Here is a 17,223-nt window from a genome sequence, read left to right as displayed (position 1 = left end):
TCTCCAGCTGTGTGTTCCCATGGAAGAGGATGTCTGAACCAACCCAAAACACAGTCCCCCCTCACCTGATCATCTTCCTCATCTTCCTCCTCCTCCTCCTCTTCATCCTGACTATCATCCTCATCCTCGTTACTGCCACTGCTGTCCTCTTCCTGAGTGTGCTCCTCCTCATCCTCAGGGTCCAGGATATTCATGGAATCTAAAACAAAGGGAGCACATTGGAGGACTATACTGAGTAGCTAGAAAACAGGCTACTGTGCAGGCCAGCAGATTGAGTGGGAAGGCGATGGGGTATTTGACTCTAGGAGAGGAAGAACCAGATCTGGGGTGATGTACAGACTTAGTGAGCCAGCCCCGATTTCCTGAGAGTGCCAACCAATGCATCAATATGCTGAGCCATGCGGCTGGATGTGGAGGCTGGCTATAGGGTGGTGCTTGAGGAGCCATGGTCTAGGACTTGGCCAAGTCTGTTGGTGCCCCCTTGCCTTTCCAGCCCTACTTTGCTACTGACTGCATCCTGTTGGTAAGAAGGAATCTGGAGCGATGATAGCAGGTGGGTGAGAAGAAAGCGAACCAAGTAAGAAGTGACAAACTTTTGGGCAAGCAGTAGTTAACATGTTATTTGAAAAACTGGCTGAGGATAAAGTGGATGGTGTATGTCAGCGCATGCAGACAGATGCTTCCTTATTCTGCACATGTGGGCAGCTGCCTCCAGGAAAACCCTAGTATAGTGTCTGTCAGACGTGCAGGGCAAGAAGGGAGGCCTTTCCGGCCTCGGCACTCTCACCTTCTCGGTTGGCCTGCAAGGTGGAAGCTTGGCTGAGGTTGGAAGGAGCTTCATCCATCAGCACGTCCTCTTGTGATTCATCCTCTCCACTTCTGCTCACTGAAGGTTACAGAGCAGAGCCTTCACTGAACAACAGAGGACTTCCCTTTCCAGATTGGGTGGGCCTAAAGTAGCTATGTACACCCAGCAGATATCCACTATTTTTCTGGATGAGGAAGACCTGGGGTCTCTGCTGTTGACTAGCTAGGTGAGCTTGGCCAGTCACTTTACCTGTCTGAGTCTCAGTTTCCTCATACGTAAAATGGGATGATCACATCTGCCCTGCCAATCCCACTAACTGTGAAACCACAGAGGATAATGGGTGTGAAAAAGCCTTGTCAAGTTTAAGAATACATGTCTACTTCTGTTTATCCTTTGATTTTCTTCATCAATAAAATAAAAACAAGTAACATATACCCTTGGAGCCAGGTGACAGTAGAGTACCTTTGCTGTTTTTCCTGAGTTGTAAAAAGCAACTTTTTTACAACTCAGCTGTAAAAGTTGTAAAAGATCCTTAGGGAATGATCATTCTTTTTACACTACTGAGACTTAGAGGCAGAAAGCTCCTGGATTCACTGAAGAACTGAAAGGAAAGTACTTTCTCACCCTACAGCCTCCATAGCCTCCTCTAGGCCTCCATGAATAAACTCTCTTGATGTGCCTGTAGCCTCCTCTAGGCCTCCATGATGTGCCTGATGTATTATCTATACTGATGGCCACCCCCTCCACCTCCCCCACACAGGCAACACTTCAGACCAGCCACAGGTCTGTAGATGGCTTGTGAATTTCTCATCTGTAAGACTGTCAACATCAAGACAAGCAGCAATCTAGGCTGGCTATGAGCCCTTAGGCAGAGCTGAGCAAGCAGATGATGAGAAAAAGGGTCCTCCCGAGAGAGACTGAGGCAAAGGAAGAGGCTATACTCAGTTCTGGGGCTCTCACCTATAATTGTACTGTTCCCAGATCCGCCATCCCTCTCAAGCAACTCATCTATCAGGTCCTCCAGCTCATTCTCAACCTGGAGAGAAATAGAACATATATATGGATGCACACAAGTCTATCATTGTGCTGGTGCTCAACCCTAAAAAAAGCCAGCAAGGGAGCATATATTTCTAGGATAATATGTGACAGAGGATGTTACAGAAACACCACACACTTGGTGCTAAGAGCACAGCAACTACCACATGCTGCCAATCCACACTCAGACTGCCCTTCAAATGGGTCCATCCCAGGTATCTGAGACCAGATTAAGTCTTTATACTCTTCAGGAATACACGCAGATCTCCTTAGAGCTAGCAGCTCAGGACTGTAGGCCCCATTTCTTACCATTGCTACCAGCTCCAGAAATTACAATGCTTTCTTTAGGGTCTGTAGAAGACTGCCATTTGAATGCCCCAGTGAGAGCTGGTGCTATAGGCACAACAGTGATGTTAAGGAGCGTCCATTAATGACCAGAACCAAGTAAATCAAAGACCCTAGGCCCAAAGGGCTCAGGCCAGCTTTCTATATCAACATTTCACCCGTGCCTATGTTTTCTTGTTGGGATCTACTCCATTTTATAGATAGTATATGGCATCCTGGCTCTGCACCCACCCCTCATTTAATACAATTCAAACACATTTACTGAGCATCTACTAAGCATTATCATCTGTGCTCCTCTGCAAAATAGACAAATGAATTTAGGCAAGGATCTAAAGTACTCACCCACCCACACCACTTGGGGGTTTGGTTCAGCACCACAACAGGGGTATGCTGGGTGAGCTGCCTCCCTACCTGCATCTCTTGTGAACTGAGCACCTCAGGCTGCCCAGCAATCACCACTGAGTCGGTTTCAGCCTCCCCATCCATGATATCCCCATCTGCCACCTCTGTCTGAGTGACATCATGATCCTCCTCCTGCACTTCTGCTTCCCCAGGCTCGCCTGAAACAATCAACCAACCAGCAAAATAATCAAAGGGTGCCTATGTGCAGGGCACTATGAGACAAGCGTAAGACAGTAAGGTCCCTTCCCTGGGCAAATTTACAAGTTCTCAGAGAATAAATGAATGGGTGACAAAGGAAAAGACAAGGCTACGTGTGAGGATAGCCAAATAAGGCTGCAATTTTAAGGAATTCTTTGTGGGGCAGATTCCCACGCCACTATGACAGATCTGTGGAAGGCCAGCAAGTTCCCAGGGAAACAATACCAAGCTAGAACAGTTGTGATGCCATGCCCATAAAATAACTACACCCACCCGGCCAGCTCTCCAGTCCGTTGGCTGATTCCCTACCTGGATCCTGTTGGTTGCTATTAGAGTCCTGAGCAGCTCCTTGGGCATCCTGCTCAGACTTGCTCTTGCTAGAAGCACTCTTGCTGCCAAAAAGGCTACTGGGCTGGTTCACAATCCGGGAAAGTGTTTCCAAAGGCTTCAGAGCAGCATTGACTGTGTTGGCCATGTTGGGACTGAGATAAAGGAAGATACAGAGATGAACTGAGCACAGAAATCCATACTAAAAGGAACCAAGGCTCATCAGAGTAACAACTGATCCCAGGAATGGGACATGGAAGGTACAAGGTGAGCCTGAGACATCTTGTTGTGCCAGAAGGCCTTCAAAAGCAAGAAGGCTTTAAAGAATTAATGGGGTCATTACCACAGGCCAAACCTTAGCATCAAAAAGAATAATGATGGTAATAGATTATAACACATTAAATATAATCTGCAGCCACAGGGATGTAAATGCAGGCAGAAAAAGGTCTTCATTATATAAGAACGCCAGCTAATAAACAGGAATGAGAGAATCAGAAAACTATCACTGCAACCAGCAATGTTAAGTGATCTAGGTAAAGACCACTAGTGAATGCTAAAACTACTGAGTTAAAAATCTTCAGGGCATAGGATATTCACGTGATCTTCACGTGAACTTAAAGCATCACCTCACGGATAATTTGTTAATACAAAGTGGAACTCTAACCGTTAACTATGTGATCAAACTTAGCATCACCCAATAATGGGACCAAGTGGCATTATGCGTCTCCTGATGTGATGCACTGAGAAAGGCAAACATCACCTATGTAGTATTCTTGCCAAAAAAAATTTACCCTGAACCTAACCATAAGTAAGCAATTAGACAAATCCAGGCTATGGGATGTTCTATAAGACATTCGACCTTCTGGACTCTTCAAAACAGTCAAATGTCAAAAAAATAAGAGACACGTGGCAATCAAATGCAGTGAATGATGCTCTCTGGATCCTGGATCAACACACTCTCCCCCGGGATATAAAGACATTCTTGGAATAATTGGAGATAGATGAATATGAAGTACATAGTATTATTATATTAATGGTAAGCTTCTTAGAGGTGATGACGGTATTTTAGCTATGTAATGGAATGTTTGTTCTTAGGAGACACATGCTTAAGTATTCAGAGGTTAAGCATCACGTTTATAACAAATTTCAAATGATTTACCTCACGAAAAGAGGAGCGGGGGGAACTAAGGCAAATAGGACAGAATGCTAACCACTGGTTAATCTAGGTGAGACATACAGTGCTCATTATACTGTGAGCTCAAAATTTTTAAACATTTAAAAAAACTGATGAGGTTGTTATCAAAAGAACAAAGAAGTCAGTTTGAAGAGGTCCCACAAGCCCAAAGGTGTAATGAAAAAGAACATGAAGGATGAGCATGAAAAGAAGGATAACTGTAGTGATCCAAGTAATTCAATCAGATTTTAAAAATCAAGGAAAATTCATGAGTCCATAATACTACACAGAAAATAGAAAGCCAGAGCTCGTATTTGAGGTGGAGTTTAATCCATTTTTGACTTTACTCTGAAAATTGGTGACTGAAGGGAAAAAATTAAGTTTTTATCCTGGCTTTTTAGTAGGAACTGTATTATAGGGTAACCAACTTTCCCTCTTGAACTGGAGCTAGAATCACAGAAATATAGCAGCTAATAATGTAGAAGGAATGACAGAAATTACAAAGTTGTCATCGATAACCCTCTAAGAAATTAAAAGACACAGGCAAGGATTATCAACTGGTATTAAGACCATTAATTAGGTATATGGTTGATAGGGAACTAGACATTTGTACAGTGCTGAAGTAATAACACTGTTATTTTCTGGTAAGGAGGAAAATATAACAGTACAATGATGATTATCACTCTACCCTAGTGGTCAATCTTATCATGATTAATGGTAGTTCAAAGAGATGCATTTCCCCATGATACAATATGAAATGTACATCATCATCTATGATATATCCTAGCCAAATAATGTTTAAATTGCTCCATTAAGCCTCTACCTCTAAGCTTACAGCAAACAGGGAGTAAAAGCAACAAGTTAAACTACACTGCATGGAACCAAGTGGACCAAATCTAGGAAAACATTCTACAGGTCTGATCACTTCAATAAATTCGTTCATGAACAACAGCAATAAAATGAAGATTAAAAAAATTAAGGACCTGTATTAGAATAACAGAGACTCAGAGGACATAACCAGGTGTAATACAAGGTCCATAATAATCTTCTTACAATAATTAAGAGGGGGGAAGCTTGGGAAAAAACTACTGATACAGACCAACTCATGAGTTTGCGGCAAATGAGAGAACTAAGGCCCAAAGAAAGGAAAGTGCCTTGCTTAAAAGCAACAATACTAAGAACTCAGGTTCCCGCCTACATCCAAACTCTTCCTATCACACTGGCTGCTAATTACTTATCTGGCAAGGATACATGAAATACTAGGCAAATGGACAAGTATGAAGCACGATTAAGAAGAGGGCAAAAGCCTGGTGCTGGAGGTCAGGAATAATTTTACCTGGACAGGTCCAGGCTGTGAGGCACTCTGGCCAGGTCATTAACCAGTCCCTTCTTCAGGAAGAGTCGAATGATGTTGTTCATGCCATTGTGTTGGGTCTTGGCTGTTGCACTGCTGTAGAAACTGGAGGTGGAGGGGCAGGACTCCATGATAGTACTGATGATACACATCACTGCCTGAAGCCTAGGAGAGAAGTTTGACATCTCTATCATGTGAATACAGCCCATTCTTAGGCCACGTCTTCACTAACTTGCCTCAGATAACCCTCCTGGTTTCTTCTGTGTTTCCTTCTGGAAGTAACATCTAAACAGGTAAGAAAGAACTCACTCCCTGGGTGGAGGCATTCTTCATTTTCTTTAAACATAATTTGAAAAAGTAAAGTTGAATAACCCCCTCAACTTCTTACTTGAAGACCCTAGAAATATAATGAAAACATCCCTTTGTTTTCTCTAAGCCGTTTACCCACCTCCTCCAAGTGTCATTAGTGCTTTGGGTATTTGGTAGCGCTAGAACTATCTGAGAGAACCAGAGAATGTACAGTGCCAGTATGACCAGAACTCTTGTTCAAATGCAAGGAATCCATGGGACAAGAATGAAGTTAGGGGATGCTACTGGTTATTAGCACTAAGTCAGGCACGTAGCACTAAGTCAGGCACAGATTTTACCTGGCATGTTTCTCTGTACTCTCAGCCATAGCCAGTGCCCTTCCCAGGGCTGCTTTTACTTCATTCACAAGGGCCACCTGGGCATCTGTGCCACTCCCTGCGGCAGCCAGGCTTGCGAGGAATAGGCGGGCCAGGGCAGGTGTATCCTTGTCTTCTGCATTCTGGGTATGTGGGAGGAGGTGGTCCAGGACAAAAGCTAGCACACTGCAGTCCTGAAAAGTCATTAATCGTGACATTTACTCACAAGCACAATTACGCCATACTGTTTGCACATCAACAAGGTACACGCATACAGAACTGATCCTTGGAGTCATCCAGTCAATGATTATCAGGCCCACTTTATAGACGAAAGAACCAAGACTTAAAGGTGCAAGCCAAGTGAGTAACAAATCTCGAGTTTATGCTTCCAAATTCCATTCATTTTTCACAAGCTTACACATCTTCATTAATCTGAGGCCTAAAGAAATGTGGCTTGCCAAAGAACTTAAGTCAATGGCGATGATTCAAACCTTGATCCCTAATTCAGTGCTACAATCACTCCAGTTTCTAATTAAATTGTAGTATTTACTGAAACCTACAATGTGCCCAGGACCCTGGGCTAAAAATTGGCAGGGGTTGAATGAGAAACACACAGCACAGTCACAGATATGGATATGCAGAAATAGTTAATGCAGGGTTACTTAAAATATCAAAAAAGGCCCAATAACAGGGAAGGAAATTAAGTCAGACTTTCCCTCCCCCTCTAAAAATGATTTCTGCCCTGATAATTCTTTATCTTAGAAAGAAACTTAGTTCTGTTGTCATTCAAGTAGATTTTGGATCAAAATGCAGTGGCGATTTTGGAACTAGATAGAGATGATGGTTGCACGACACTGAATTATGCTCAACTGTATACTTTAAGATACTTAGATTTATGTGCATTTTACCTCAATTTAAAAAATGCATTGAAGGGACCTCCCTGGTGGTCAAGTGGTTAAGACTCCGAGCTCCCAATGCAGGGGGCCTGGGTTCGAGCCCTGGTCAGGGAACTAGATCCTGCATGCTGCAACCAAGAGCCCACATGCTGCAACTAAAAGAGCCCGTGTGCTGCAACAAAGACCCGGTGCAGCCAAATAAATAAATAAATATTTTTAAAAAATGCATTGAAGAATTCTAGGCTCTGGGTAATAAGATAAGGTGACCCTGTTAACTATTAGAAATAAAAATTTCCCAGTAGTGAATAAAATACAAAGTTAAAACAGTTTTCTGAAAAGAAGTGTAACATTACCAGTAAAAACTGAAAAAAAAAAAAGCCTTGCAATTTGGGCAACTGAGTGGATTCGTGCAACCATGACTGAGTGGAAGGAATCTGGATTTGAAACCAGAGACCTGGGCTCTAATCCTAGTCTTGCTACTCTGAAGTGTGGCCTTGGGCAAGTTACTGACCTCTCTGAGCCTCCTCTCTGTTAAGGGGAGCAATACCAACAACCTTGCAGTGCTGAGGTGAGGATTATCAATAGTATCTGTAAAGCACCTATGAGTACCCAGTACCAGTAAGTGGGTGACTTGACGCATATTAAAGCAGATACTTAATAAATTTGCAATTAAGTGTCTTATTCCATAAGTATGCTATTATAACTACAACTGGCATAAATGAGTATAAGCTTTGAAATAAACGCCTAATGTATACTTAATACACACATTCCATAAAGGGCTTATATCCAGAATATATAAAGAACTCAGTAGAAAATAAGAATAAAAGACTTGGACACTTCACAAAAAAGAATATACCAATGGCCAATAAAGACAGGGAAATTTTAACCACAATGCAATACCAGTATGAACCTACTAGAATGGTTAAAATGAAAAACAGGAATACTAAGTATTGGCATGGAGGTGAAATAATCCAAACACCCATATGCTGTGCTGGTGATAATATAAATTGACACAACTGCTCTGGAAAACTTGTTATCAGTTGCTAAAGCTGAACAGACCAGCAACTCCACTCCTAGGCACATAGCAACCAACAGAAATATATGAACTTACGTATGAACGTGTGTGAGTGTGTGTGTATAAATACACACACAGACACGAACTTATGTATGTTCACCAAGACATTTGTATGAGAGTGACTGTAGCAGCACTACTTTTAATACTTCCAAAAGGAAAACTAGCCAACTGTCAATAAGCACTAGAATGGATAAGACTGTGTTACATTCACACAATGGAATTCTATACAGCAATGAAAATAAACTAAAACTACACACAAAGATGTAGTTGCAAACATGTTAAGCAAAAGAAGCCAGACACAGGACATACTATAAGATTCCACTTATATAAAGCACAAACCCAATTCAGGAACACAAGATAATGGTGACCTTATGGAAGTTCAAAGGGGAAGGGGAGATGTGCAAAGGTGTGAGTGGGATTAGCTTTTGTGGAGTTTCTAATGTTGAATTTAGTGGTAGTCATCCAAGAAAAATTAACTGGTGAATCACTTAGGAGTTGTGTATTTTTGTATGCATTTTGAAAGCTTGCATTAAGATAAAAATAGCTTAAAAAATGGCAGCTGCTGTCATAGGTTCTTTTTCTGCAATATTATTGCCCCTGTTCCATTCTCACACCCTTTACTGCTTACTAACCATAAAATAACTATGTGACCTCCAAAACAAGGTCTCCTTTATGAAAAAAACCTCCTTGGGTACCCCTTTTACATATATGGGAACATGATATGGTTTCTTAAAGTGTCCTTTCACTTGAAAAATCCAACCTGAAGATAATTCTGTATCAGGACATATAAAATATGACTTCATTCTTTCCCATGCTCTACTGATGAACATTTAGGCTTTTCTTATATTCTATTTATTACCAATACTGTTACCACATCAGGTGTCTTTGCACAGGTGTGAGTACATCTGGAAGATAAGCTCCAATACTGTGTACTTCATTTATTCTCCTGTCTCCTAGATACCTTTACCTAGGTGATCCACAGATACCTCTCAAATTCTATATTTTCTCTTCAAACCATTTCCTCTTCTAACAAAAGGAATAAAAAAAACAAAACAAGAAACATCTCTCGAGTCCTTGATTTCACCTTTATCCTCCAAATCCAATCTCGTCCATTTCTACTGTTAAAACATCTCTTCAACTCATTCATTTCCCCCACCAACTTCATCAAGGTCCTGTATTACCTAGACTACTATATCAGCGTCCTGACTGGTCTCTCTGACTCAAACCTTGCCTTTTGCAGTCTCTAATAAGGCAGACCAAGTGATTTTCTACAAAACAAATTAACAAACTACATCAACTCACTACCTGCAAATGAGCCTGATGGCTCCACATCATGGAAAAAAAGGCCTAGCTCTTTAATGTGTCTTAAGAGGCCTCTGCCTCTCTCATCACTGGGTTAGCATGCACGGGCTCCTAGCAAAACATCCAACACATAGCAGGTATCCAAATGATAACAGTATAAAATATTAAGCAGAAATTAGAAATCTTACCTCTTTGATCAGCTCAGACTGGCCCACAGTATAGCTGTAGTTGGCAATCAGGGTAGCAATACCAACGTAGGATCTCACCAACTCTGCCAGAAGCCGAAGAATAGTGGAGGTGGGCATTAACGGTTTGCTGCCCTTGCCTTTCTGCTTGCCTTCCTCAGACGCCCGGTCCCCTTCTTTATCTTTCTTCCCATCCCGAGACTCCTCCGGAGTTGAAGCTGTTGAGAAAGAGCCAAACACTGGTTCAATTCCACACTGGAATATTGGCAAAATCAAGTCTTAGGTGGAAAGGATACTTCAGGCCACTAGTACAAACTGAATGCCCTCCTCCTACTGCAGTGGAAAGACAGATAGCTAATATGACACAGGTCTCAGATGTGCTCTACGGATATAGTTACAACACACAGGCTTTACCCAACTGGTTCACACATCTTCCGCCATTTCCCTCCTCTTATACATTTTATGTTCCAGAAATACTGTACTAATAGTAGTTCTCCAAACATGCCTTGTATACACTTTTACCTCTTCTTCCCACATGTCTGTGTGGCACACATTTACTTAATCTAGCTAAGCTCAAAAGATGATCTCCTCTATAAAATGCTTTCCTGCTTCATCCAGGCATACTGACATGCTATCATTATCATGTGCCCACTATATCTTATCCCAGCACGCCTCCATTCCAGCAGTTATCTTGTACTAAAAGCACTGCATGTCACCCTCACTAGACAAAATTCTTTAAGTGCAGGGAATGAACCTGATTCATTTTGGTGTCTACTATAGTCTGCCACATAGTGGGCAATGATGCTTCCCTTGAATGATACTACCATCACCCATACTATACACTACATATGAGCAGTAAGTCCACCAAAATGAGTTAACCAGTATTTTACTAATTATTAGCCTTTTAAGCTTATCCTCCAGGGACTAAACTGGCATTAAGTACATCTCAACTTAGATTTCAAAGATCCTTCCTGTCAAGGAGAAGGAGCTCTTGAAAGGTCTCATTAGAATTGCTTCCATATGACATTTCTCTAATTCTTGGCAAGTAGCCAATGGGCTCTGTTGAAACTGCTAGAAAGTAAGAATCCACCATATAAATCTTGTAGCCAGAATAGTGTCACTGGCACCAAAGTTCTATAAGCTAGCATGGAAGCTACCAAAAGAAATATACGGAGAGGTTTAAAGAGTAGAACTAAAGGATGTTACCACAGCAACCACTACTGGGTTAGTTAAGTTACAGTTCCATTAAAACTTTATTTATTCTATATTCCCCATGTTGTACAATATATCCTTGTAGCTTATTTTATAACTAATAGTTTGTACTTCTTAATCCTCTACCATCCCTCCCCTCTTCCTTCTCCCCACTGGTAACCACTAGTTTGTTCTCTGTATCTGTTGAGTCTGCCTCTTTTGTTATATTTACTAGTTTTTTAAAGATATACACATATATTTACAAATTTATTTATTTTTTGGCTGCGTTGGGTCTTCATTGCTGCACGCAGGTTTTCTATAGTTACAGCGAGTGGTGTCTACTCTTTGTTGTGGTGCATAGGCTTCTCATTGCGGTGGCTTCTCTTGTTGTGGAGCACGGGCTCTAGGCACGCAGGCTCAGTAGTTGCGGCGCGCAGGCTTTAGTAGTTGTGGTGTGCAAGCTCAGTAGTTGCGGCTCGCGGGCTCTAGAGTGCAAGCTCAGTAGTTGTGGTACATGGGCTTAGTTGCTCTGCGACATGTGGGATCTTCCTGGACCAGGGATCGAACCCATGTCCCCCACACTGGCAGGAGGATTCTTAACCACTGCGCCACCAGCAAAGTCCTACTAGTTTATTTTTTTAGATTCCATGTATAAGTGATACCATACAGTATTTGTCTTTCTCTGTCTGACTTATTTCACTTAGCATAATGCCCTCAAAGCCCATCCATGTTGCTGCAAATTTCATTCTTTTTAATGGCAAGTTCCATTAACTTTAGCATATAATGAGGAGTGGGTGCAGGGCCAGGATGCCATATACTATGAAATGGAATAGATCCCAATAAGAAAACGTAGGCACGCGTGAAATGTTGATATAGAAAGCTGGCTTTTGGGCCCAGGGTCTTTGATTTACTTGGCTCTGGGTCATTAATGGACACTCTTTAACATCACTGTTGTGCCTATAGCACCAGCTCTCACTGGGGCAATCAAATGGCAGTCTTCTAAAGACCCTAAAGAAAGCATTGTAATTTCTAGAGCTGGTAGCAATGGGGCCTACAGTCCTGAGCTGCTAGCTCTAAGGAGATCTGCATGTATTCCTGAATTCCTGAAGAATATAAAGACCTAATCTGGTCTCAGATAACTGGGATGGACCTTTTGTTTACAGAACGCTGAGCTCACCCCCGAGAAAGTTCACTTACGCAAGTAAACGTGACAATTATGCCTGTATTCCCCTATTGTCTGCCCAGGACACTCCGTTTCTTCAAGCTGTCTTCTCAAGAAATAAGAACAAAAGAGAAAAGCAAACCATTACCTTCTCCTTGGGCTGTCCCAGATGTGGAAGTCTCAGTGGAGGCACCATCTGCAGCAAAGACCTGACTCTATGGAGGAAGAAAACTCCTGAGCCATTATTAATTTCAAAGAGAGTTGTCCCCAAATGGCAGGACTCCTTTTCAGGGTACTGGCTGTAAATGTTATAGACTCTCTTTATCTTTTAACCACCTTTTCCTTCTGTATACTATAATCCGTGGGAAGCCATCATTATAAACAGCGACTGGAAGCTTGAGGGGAAAGGGAACGGGGGAAGATGAGAATGAAAAATGAATTAAAGAAACATTTCTAATCCAAGGAGAAAAAAGAAAATCCCAGGGACAACCCGATCTTCATTTTTAGGCAACAGATAATTTATAGATACATCAAAATTAATACCTTTGAAATATCCCTGGCATAACCCTATATCCCGTAGTAGGTACTGAAAAGGGAGAAGGCAGATAGAAGGCTGGAGCTGACTTACATTAATGGAAAATCCTGGCTGTGTGTCAAAGTCACTGCTCTGACGGGTAAGTGACCGGTACTGCTGGTATACATCATCACCCATGTCTTGCAGGAGCTGGCCAACCTCTTGAGTCATACCCCCAGGTTTAGGATCAGATTTGTCTGCTAGAAAAATAAAAACAAAACTCTTTAGACTGTGCAATGTTAATGACCATCTGGTAGCCTGGTCAATTTTGCTCCAAGTTGCTGCAAGTGTTTACAAGGTAATATTGCGAGGCTTTGATTTAAGAATGAGAAATGTAGAGAGAGCATGGTTGAAAGCCTCATTCCATAACTAGTTTTGTGACCACAGGCAATTTACTCTCCTCACTGTCCTTAGTTGTCACTACTAAGCTTAAATGAACATACCTGACATTTTGCCTAGTACAGTGAGAGGTCAATAAATGGTTGCTATATATAGCTAAATTATTATTATTATTTTGGGGGGGGAGGAGGGTTTAGGAGGTGGGGTAAAGCAAGGAGCTCTATAAGGATTAGAGTGATGTATGGATGAAAAGCACTAAAGTAAAGACTCAGATTTTCTTGACTTGTTAAATGCACTATTCATCAACTTTTGGCAATTCTGTGGGACCTATCAAATAAGTATGTCCTGAATAAAATCCAGAAGGATCTGACTGGAATGGAACTTGAGTTCCAGGCAATTCATTCATGACTTTCCCAATACTTAAAAGCAGCACCCTAACTAAGGACAAAAGATAGGGATGGTGGTCTCAGAGGTCAGGAAGCCTAGCCACACCTTCTAATATTGTTCCCAGATCTTTGGGCAACAACTATGTTTTGTTTCTGAGAGTGAAAACATTGGAGACTTCTTGGTATTCTATTTTCAACCTGCTCAACCTGCTTATTATCTCCTTTTTTTTTTTGTGGTACGCGGGCCTCTCACTGTTGTGGCCTCTCCCGTTGTGGAGCACAGGCTCCGGACGCGCAGGCCCAGAGGCCATGGCCCACGGGCCCAGCCGCTCCGCGGCACGTGGGATCCTCCCGGACCGGGGCACGAACCCGTGTCCCCTGCATCGGCAGGCGGACTCTCAACCACTGCGCCACCAGGGAAGCCCTCTCCTTTTTAATCTTTGTTCATTCTTCCCTCTGTATGGGATGTACTCTCATACAAAAGATTCTGGCAATCTCCTTATCCTTATCATTCATACTGTATGACTATTAACTTCTTCAGAGAAGTGGCTATGTGTCTTATTCATCTTGATTCCCAGAGAGTGGGCAAATACTTGAGTACTCGCTAAGCCATGAGTTAGCTGAAGTGACCTAAACAAAGTGCCCAGCCTCCTCAGGTGGGCTAGTTACATACCTTCCTCTGGAGCATGGTATGCAGCCAAGGCATTTAGCATGTCATAGATCACTTCCTTGATAGTATCAGGAATGACAGGCAGAGGTGAGGGCTTCAAAGGGGTTGTCTTCACCAGCTGTACGGCATTAGGGCCTTTAATTCTAAGATTCTCAAATTCATCATCTGAAGCTAAGCCAAAGTGAGACAGGGAAAAATTAGTTAATAATGAACGGGTACCTACATTTGGTTACTGATAAAGACTCAGAAGCGGGGGGGGGCCACTTCCAAACAATGTTCAAGTAGTCTACTAGAAAATCTGGCTTTTACCTTCCCTAAATCCCACAGGATTTCATACAGCAATATCAAATAGTAAAAAAAGAGTATAGGCTTTGGAGTTGGGGACATTTGGTTTTGAAATCCAGTTCTGTTATAAGATCATGGCCAAATTATTTCAACAAACCTCAATTTTCTCATTCTTGAAAATTTGAGGATAAAAGGAGACCATACATGAGAAATGCCCAGCACAGAGCCAGGGTGGGGCTGCCAAAATAAGTAGTCCCTTTCCCAACTTTTTTTTTTTTTTTTTTTTGCGGTACGCGGGCCTCTCACTGTTGTGGCCTCTTCCATTGCAGAGCACAGGCTCCGGACACGCAGGCTCAGTGGCCATGGCTCACGGGCCCAGCCACTCCGTGGCATGTGGGATCTTCCCGGACCGGGGCACGAACCCGTGTCCCCTGCATCGGCAGGTGGACTCTCAACCACTGCGCCACCAGGGAAGCCCCCTTTCCCAACTTTTAATTTAAAAAAAAAACAAACCAACAAACAAAAAAACCCCCAAAGCCCCACGACCCCACAGAAAAGTTGAAAGGTTAGTACAAAAAAATCCATATACTTTTCATCTAGAATCACCATTTGTCCACCCCTAAATATGTCTACCTGCATCTAAGATCAAGGATATTTTTCTACATAGCCAGAATACCATAATACCCAAGAAATTTAACAGATACAATTATATTATCTAATATATAGTAACTGTTCTAACTTCTCCAAATCTCCTTTATCTAGATTCAGCATCCCATCAAGGTTGGTGGTTTTCTCTCACCTCCTTTTATCTAGGAGATCCTTGCATTTTCCCCTTTCACGACATTAATATTTTGGAAGAGTCTAGGTCAGTTTTTTTATGGAATGCCTCACAATTTGTACTTATCTAATTGTTTCCTCATAATTATAGGTCAAACATTTTTGGCAAGAATACACTGTGATTCTTCCTACTGTATCACATAAGTCACATGTCCATTTGTCCCTCAATTATCACTCTATCTGCAAACCATTCACTGTTTACATTCACTATTGTCACATCAAGCTAAGTTATTTGAAGGCAAGGACTAGACTGAATGAGTCCTTGGAATCTCTGGCAGGAATTACCACAGGGTAAGGACCAGAGAAGCTACTGAACTACCCTTGAATTGACCCACTTGATCAACCAGCCAATGTCCCAATGCTTGCCTAAGGAGGTTTTCCAAGTTATAGGCTTCCTCACAGAAAATTTTTGGAGTTATACTAAGCCACAGACCTCAATGTCTCAAAGGCTAAGAGAAGGGTAAACTTACCAGTTCCTGAGCCTCGAGGGGCTGGAAGGGCAATGCGGATACAGCAGTTGGCCACTTCTGTGAAAATGTCTGGATTGCGGCATGCGGCTGGCCCAAGGACACGAAGGATGTAGTTGATCTCCCGAGAGCCGAGGCTGCCAGATACAACACCAGAGGTAGTGCTACCAGCTCCACTTGTAGCTGCTGAGCGAACAACCTAGTAAAGAAAGGGAGAACACTGCTGATTAAAGACCACTTTCTAAAACACAACTGCATTCAAGGAAGAGCTACCAAGGATTAAAATACCAACCAAGTTCTGCCTCAAGACAGCGGATGACAGCCTTTGATCTTTGGGAGAAAGATACACTTGGTCTTTCAAGTCCTATTCCTTCCCAATTCAAAAAATGTGGCTTACAAAAAAGTTACAGCATTCAGCATACCCCCAAAATTATCAACTATTAGACTAGATGATACGTGACCTTTATATAAAATGGGTAACTTATACAGATCATTGATCATCCAGATTATGGCTCCCAAATTTAAGTGCCAGCTCCTAGCCTTCCCAAATGCCATCCTGATTTTAAACCAGAATGGTTCAAACTCTAAAAATATGTAATACTGACATCCACTTAGTGTATAAGAACAAAATTAAATGCTTTCTTTATGTTTCAAAGTCAATAATCAGTCTTGGATAATGACAGCCAGGAGATACCAAACTACTTATGGACTGTTTGCTTTGATACCACAGGGCTTAGACATTGTCATGCTTTTGTTCTCATAAAATGACTTGTTAAATCATGGAAAGTATAGGAAAGTATAAAGAAAATAGTTCTACTGTATTTTCCACGATCTATTGCTTTGTAAATTATGTTCATAAAGGTAAAAATCTTTTGGACTCAATGCTTTTCTTACCAAATTGGTCATGCTCTTCAGTTTAGCCTAACAACTTCTACATCTTGCCTGCCAGGCTGCAATCGTAAAATAACTCCCATTTTTTAAATACAGAAAAGTGTAATTCCACTATGTGCCATCGTTTATTCAGTCCTCTGTTGGACATTAGATCTCTAGTCTTGATATTACAAGTAATTCTACAGTGAACATTCTTGTATATGTACTTGGCATACTTGACTTTAGTTATCAGATAAATTCTTAGCCACAGAATTTCTAGGTCAAAGGATATCTTAAACTGACAGTACCAAATTGCCCTCCAATGTGGTTGCACCAATTTCCACTCCTACCAAAAGTAAGAGTATGCCTGGTTCTTCACACCCGTACCTGCAATGGACATTATCAAGCATTTACATTTTGCTACTTGATACGTTAAACCTGCCACTGATCTTCCTTTGTTTCCCACACCCCCAAATAAAATTGCCTTTAAGCTTACAAAGTTTTCTGTCATCCAAAAAGAACCTACATTTTTTCATAGCATTTTAAAAAGTTGTATAAGCTTTAAACATTTTAAGTATGTTTGTTTTTAAGTCAGAATCCTGTCTGTATATAGTTGTTTCTTCTCTGTTGGGCTGTCTCCTGACCCTGGATCAGTGTACATGCTGTCTTTAACAGC

At 41.8% G+C, this 17,223-nt stretch overlaps 1 protein-coding gene across 27 annotated transcripts in view; it reads right to left on the bottom strand.

Moving 5' to 3' along the window:
• The window catches only part of HUWE1 (HECT, UBA and WWE domain containing E3 ubiquitin protein ligase 1), a 143,571-nt gene that overhangs the window by 24,311 nt on the left and 102,037 nt on the right, over positions 1–17,223 (bottom strand). For 18 of the 27 annotated variants that reach the window (XM_089904493.1, XM_089904495.1, XM_089904512.1 and 15 more), the window contains 12 exons: positions 15,681–15,876; positions 14,092–14,259; positions 12,748–12,893; positions 12,268–12,334; positions 9,770–9,984; positions 6,291–6,502; positions 5,626–5,808; positions 3,098–3,270; positions 2,600–2,748; positions 1,769–1,844; positions 788–886; positions 66–199 (listed from right to left, as the gene is read on the bottom strand). In XM_089904493.1, the coding sequence (XP_089760619.1) occupies positions 66–199; positions 788–886; positions 1,769–1,844; positions 2,600–2,748; positions 3,098–3,270; positions 5,626–5,808; positions 6,291–6,502; positions 9,770–9,984; positions 12,268–12,334; positions 12,748–12,893; positions 14,092–14,259; positions 15,681–15,876 (1,818 nt within the window). The remainder of the gene's footprint in view (positions 1–65; positions 200–787; positions 887–1,768; positions 1,845–2,599; positions 2,749–3,097; positions 3,271–5,625; positions 5,809–6,290; positions 6,503–9,769; positions 9,985–12,267; positions 12,335–12,747; positions 12,894–14,091; positions 14,260–15,680; positions 15,877–17,223) is intronic. The other 9 variants (XM_089904498.1, XM_089904501.1, XM_089904505.1 and 6 more) reach the window with 3 other exon arrangements.

This window comes from Delphinapterus leucas, chromosome X, assembly GCF_059928025.1.
Source record: "Delphinapterus leucas isolate spDelLeu-1000000601 "Yukka" chromosome X, BTC_Dleu_Yukka2, whole genome shotgun sequence".
NCBI classification, from domain to species: Eukaryota; Metazoa; Chordata; class Mammalia; order Artiodactyla; family Monodontidae; genus Delphinapterus; species Delphinapterus leucas.
The sequence above is the reverse complement of the archived record's forward strand: the minus strand, read 5'-3'. Positions and strand labels throughout refer to the sequence as shown.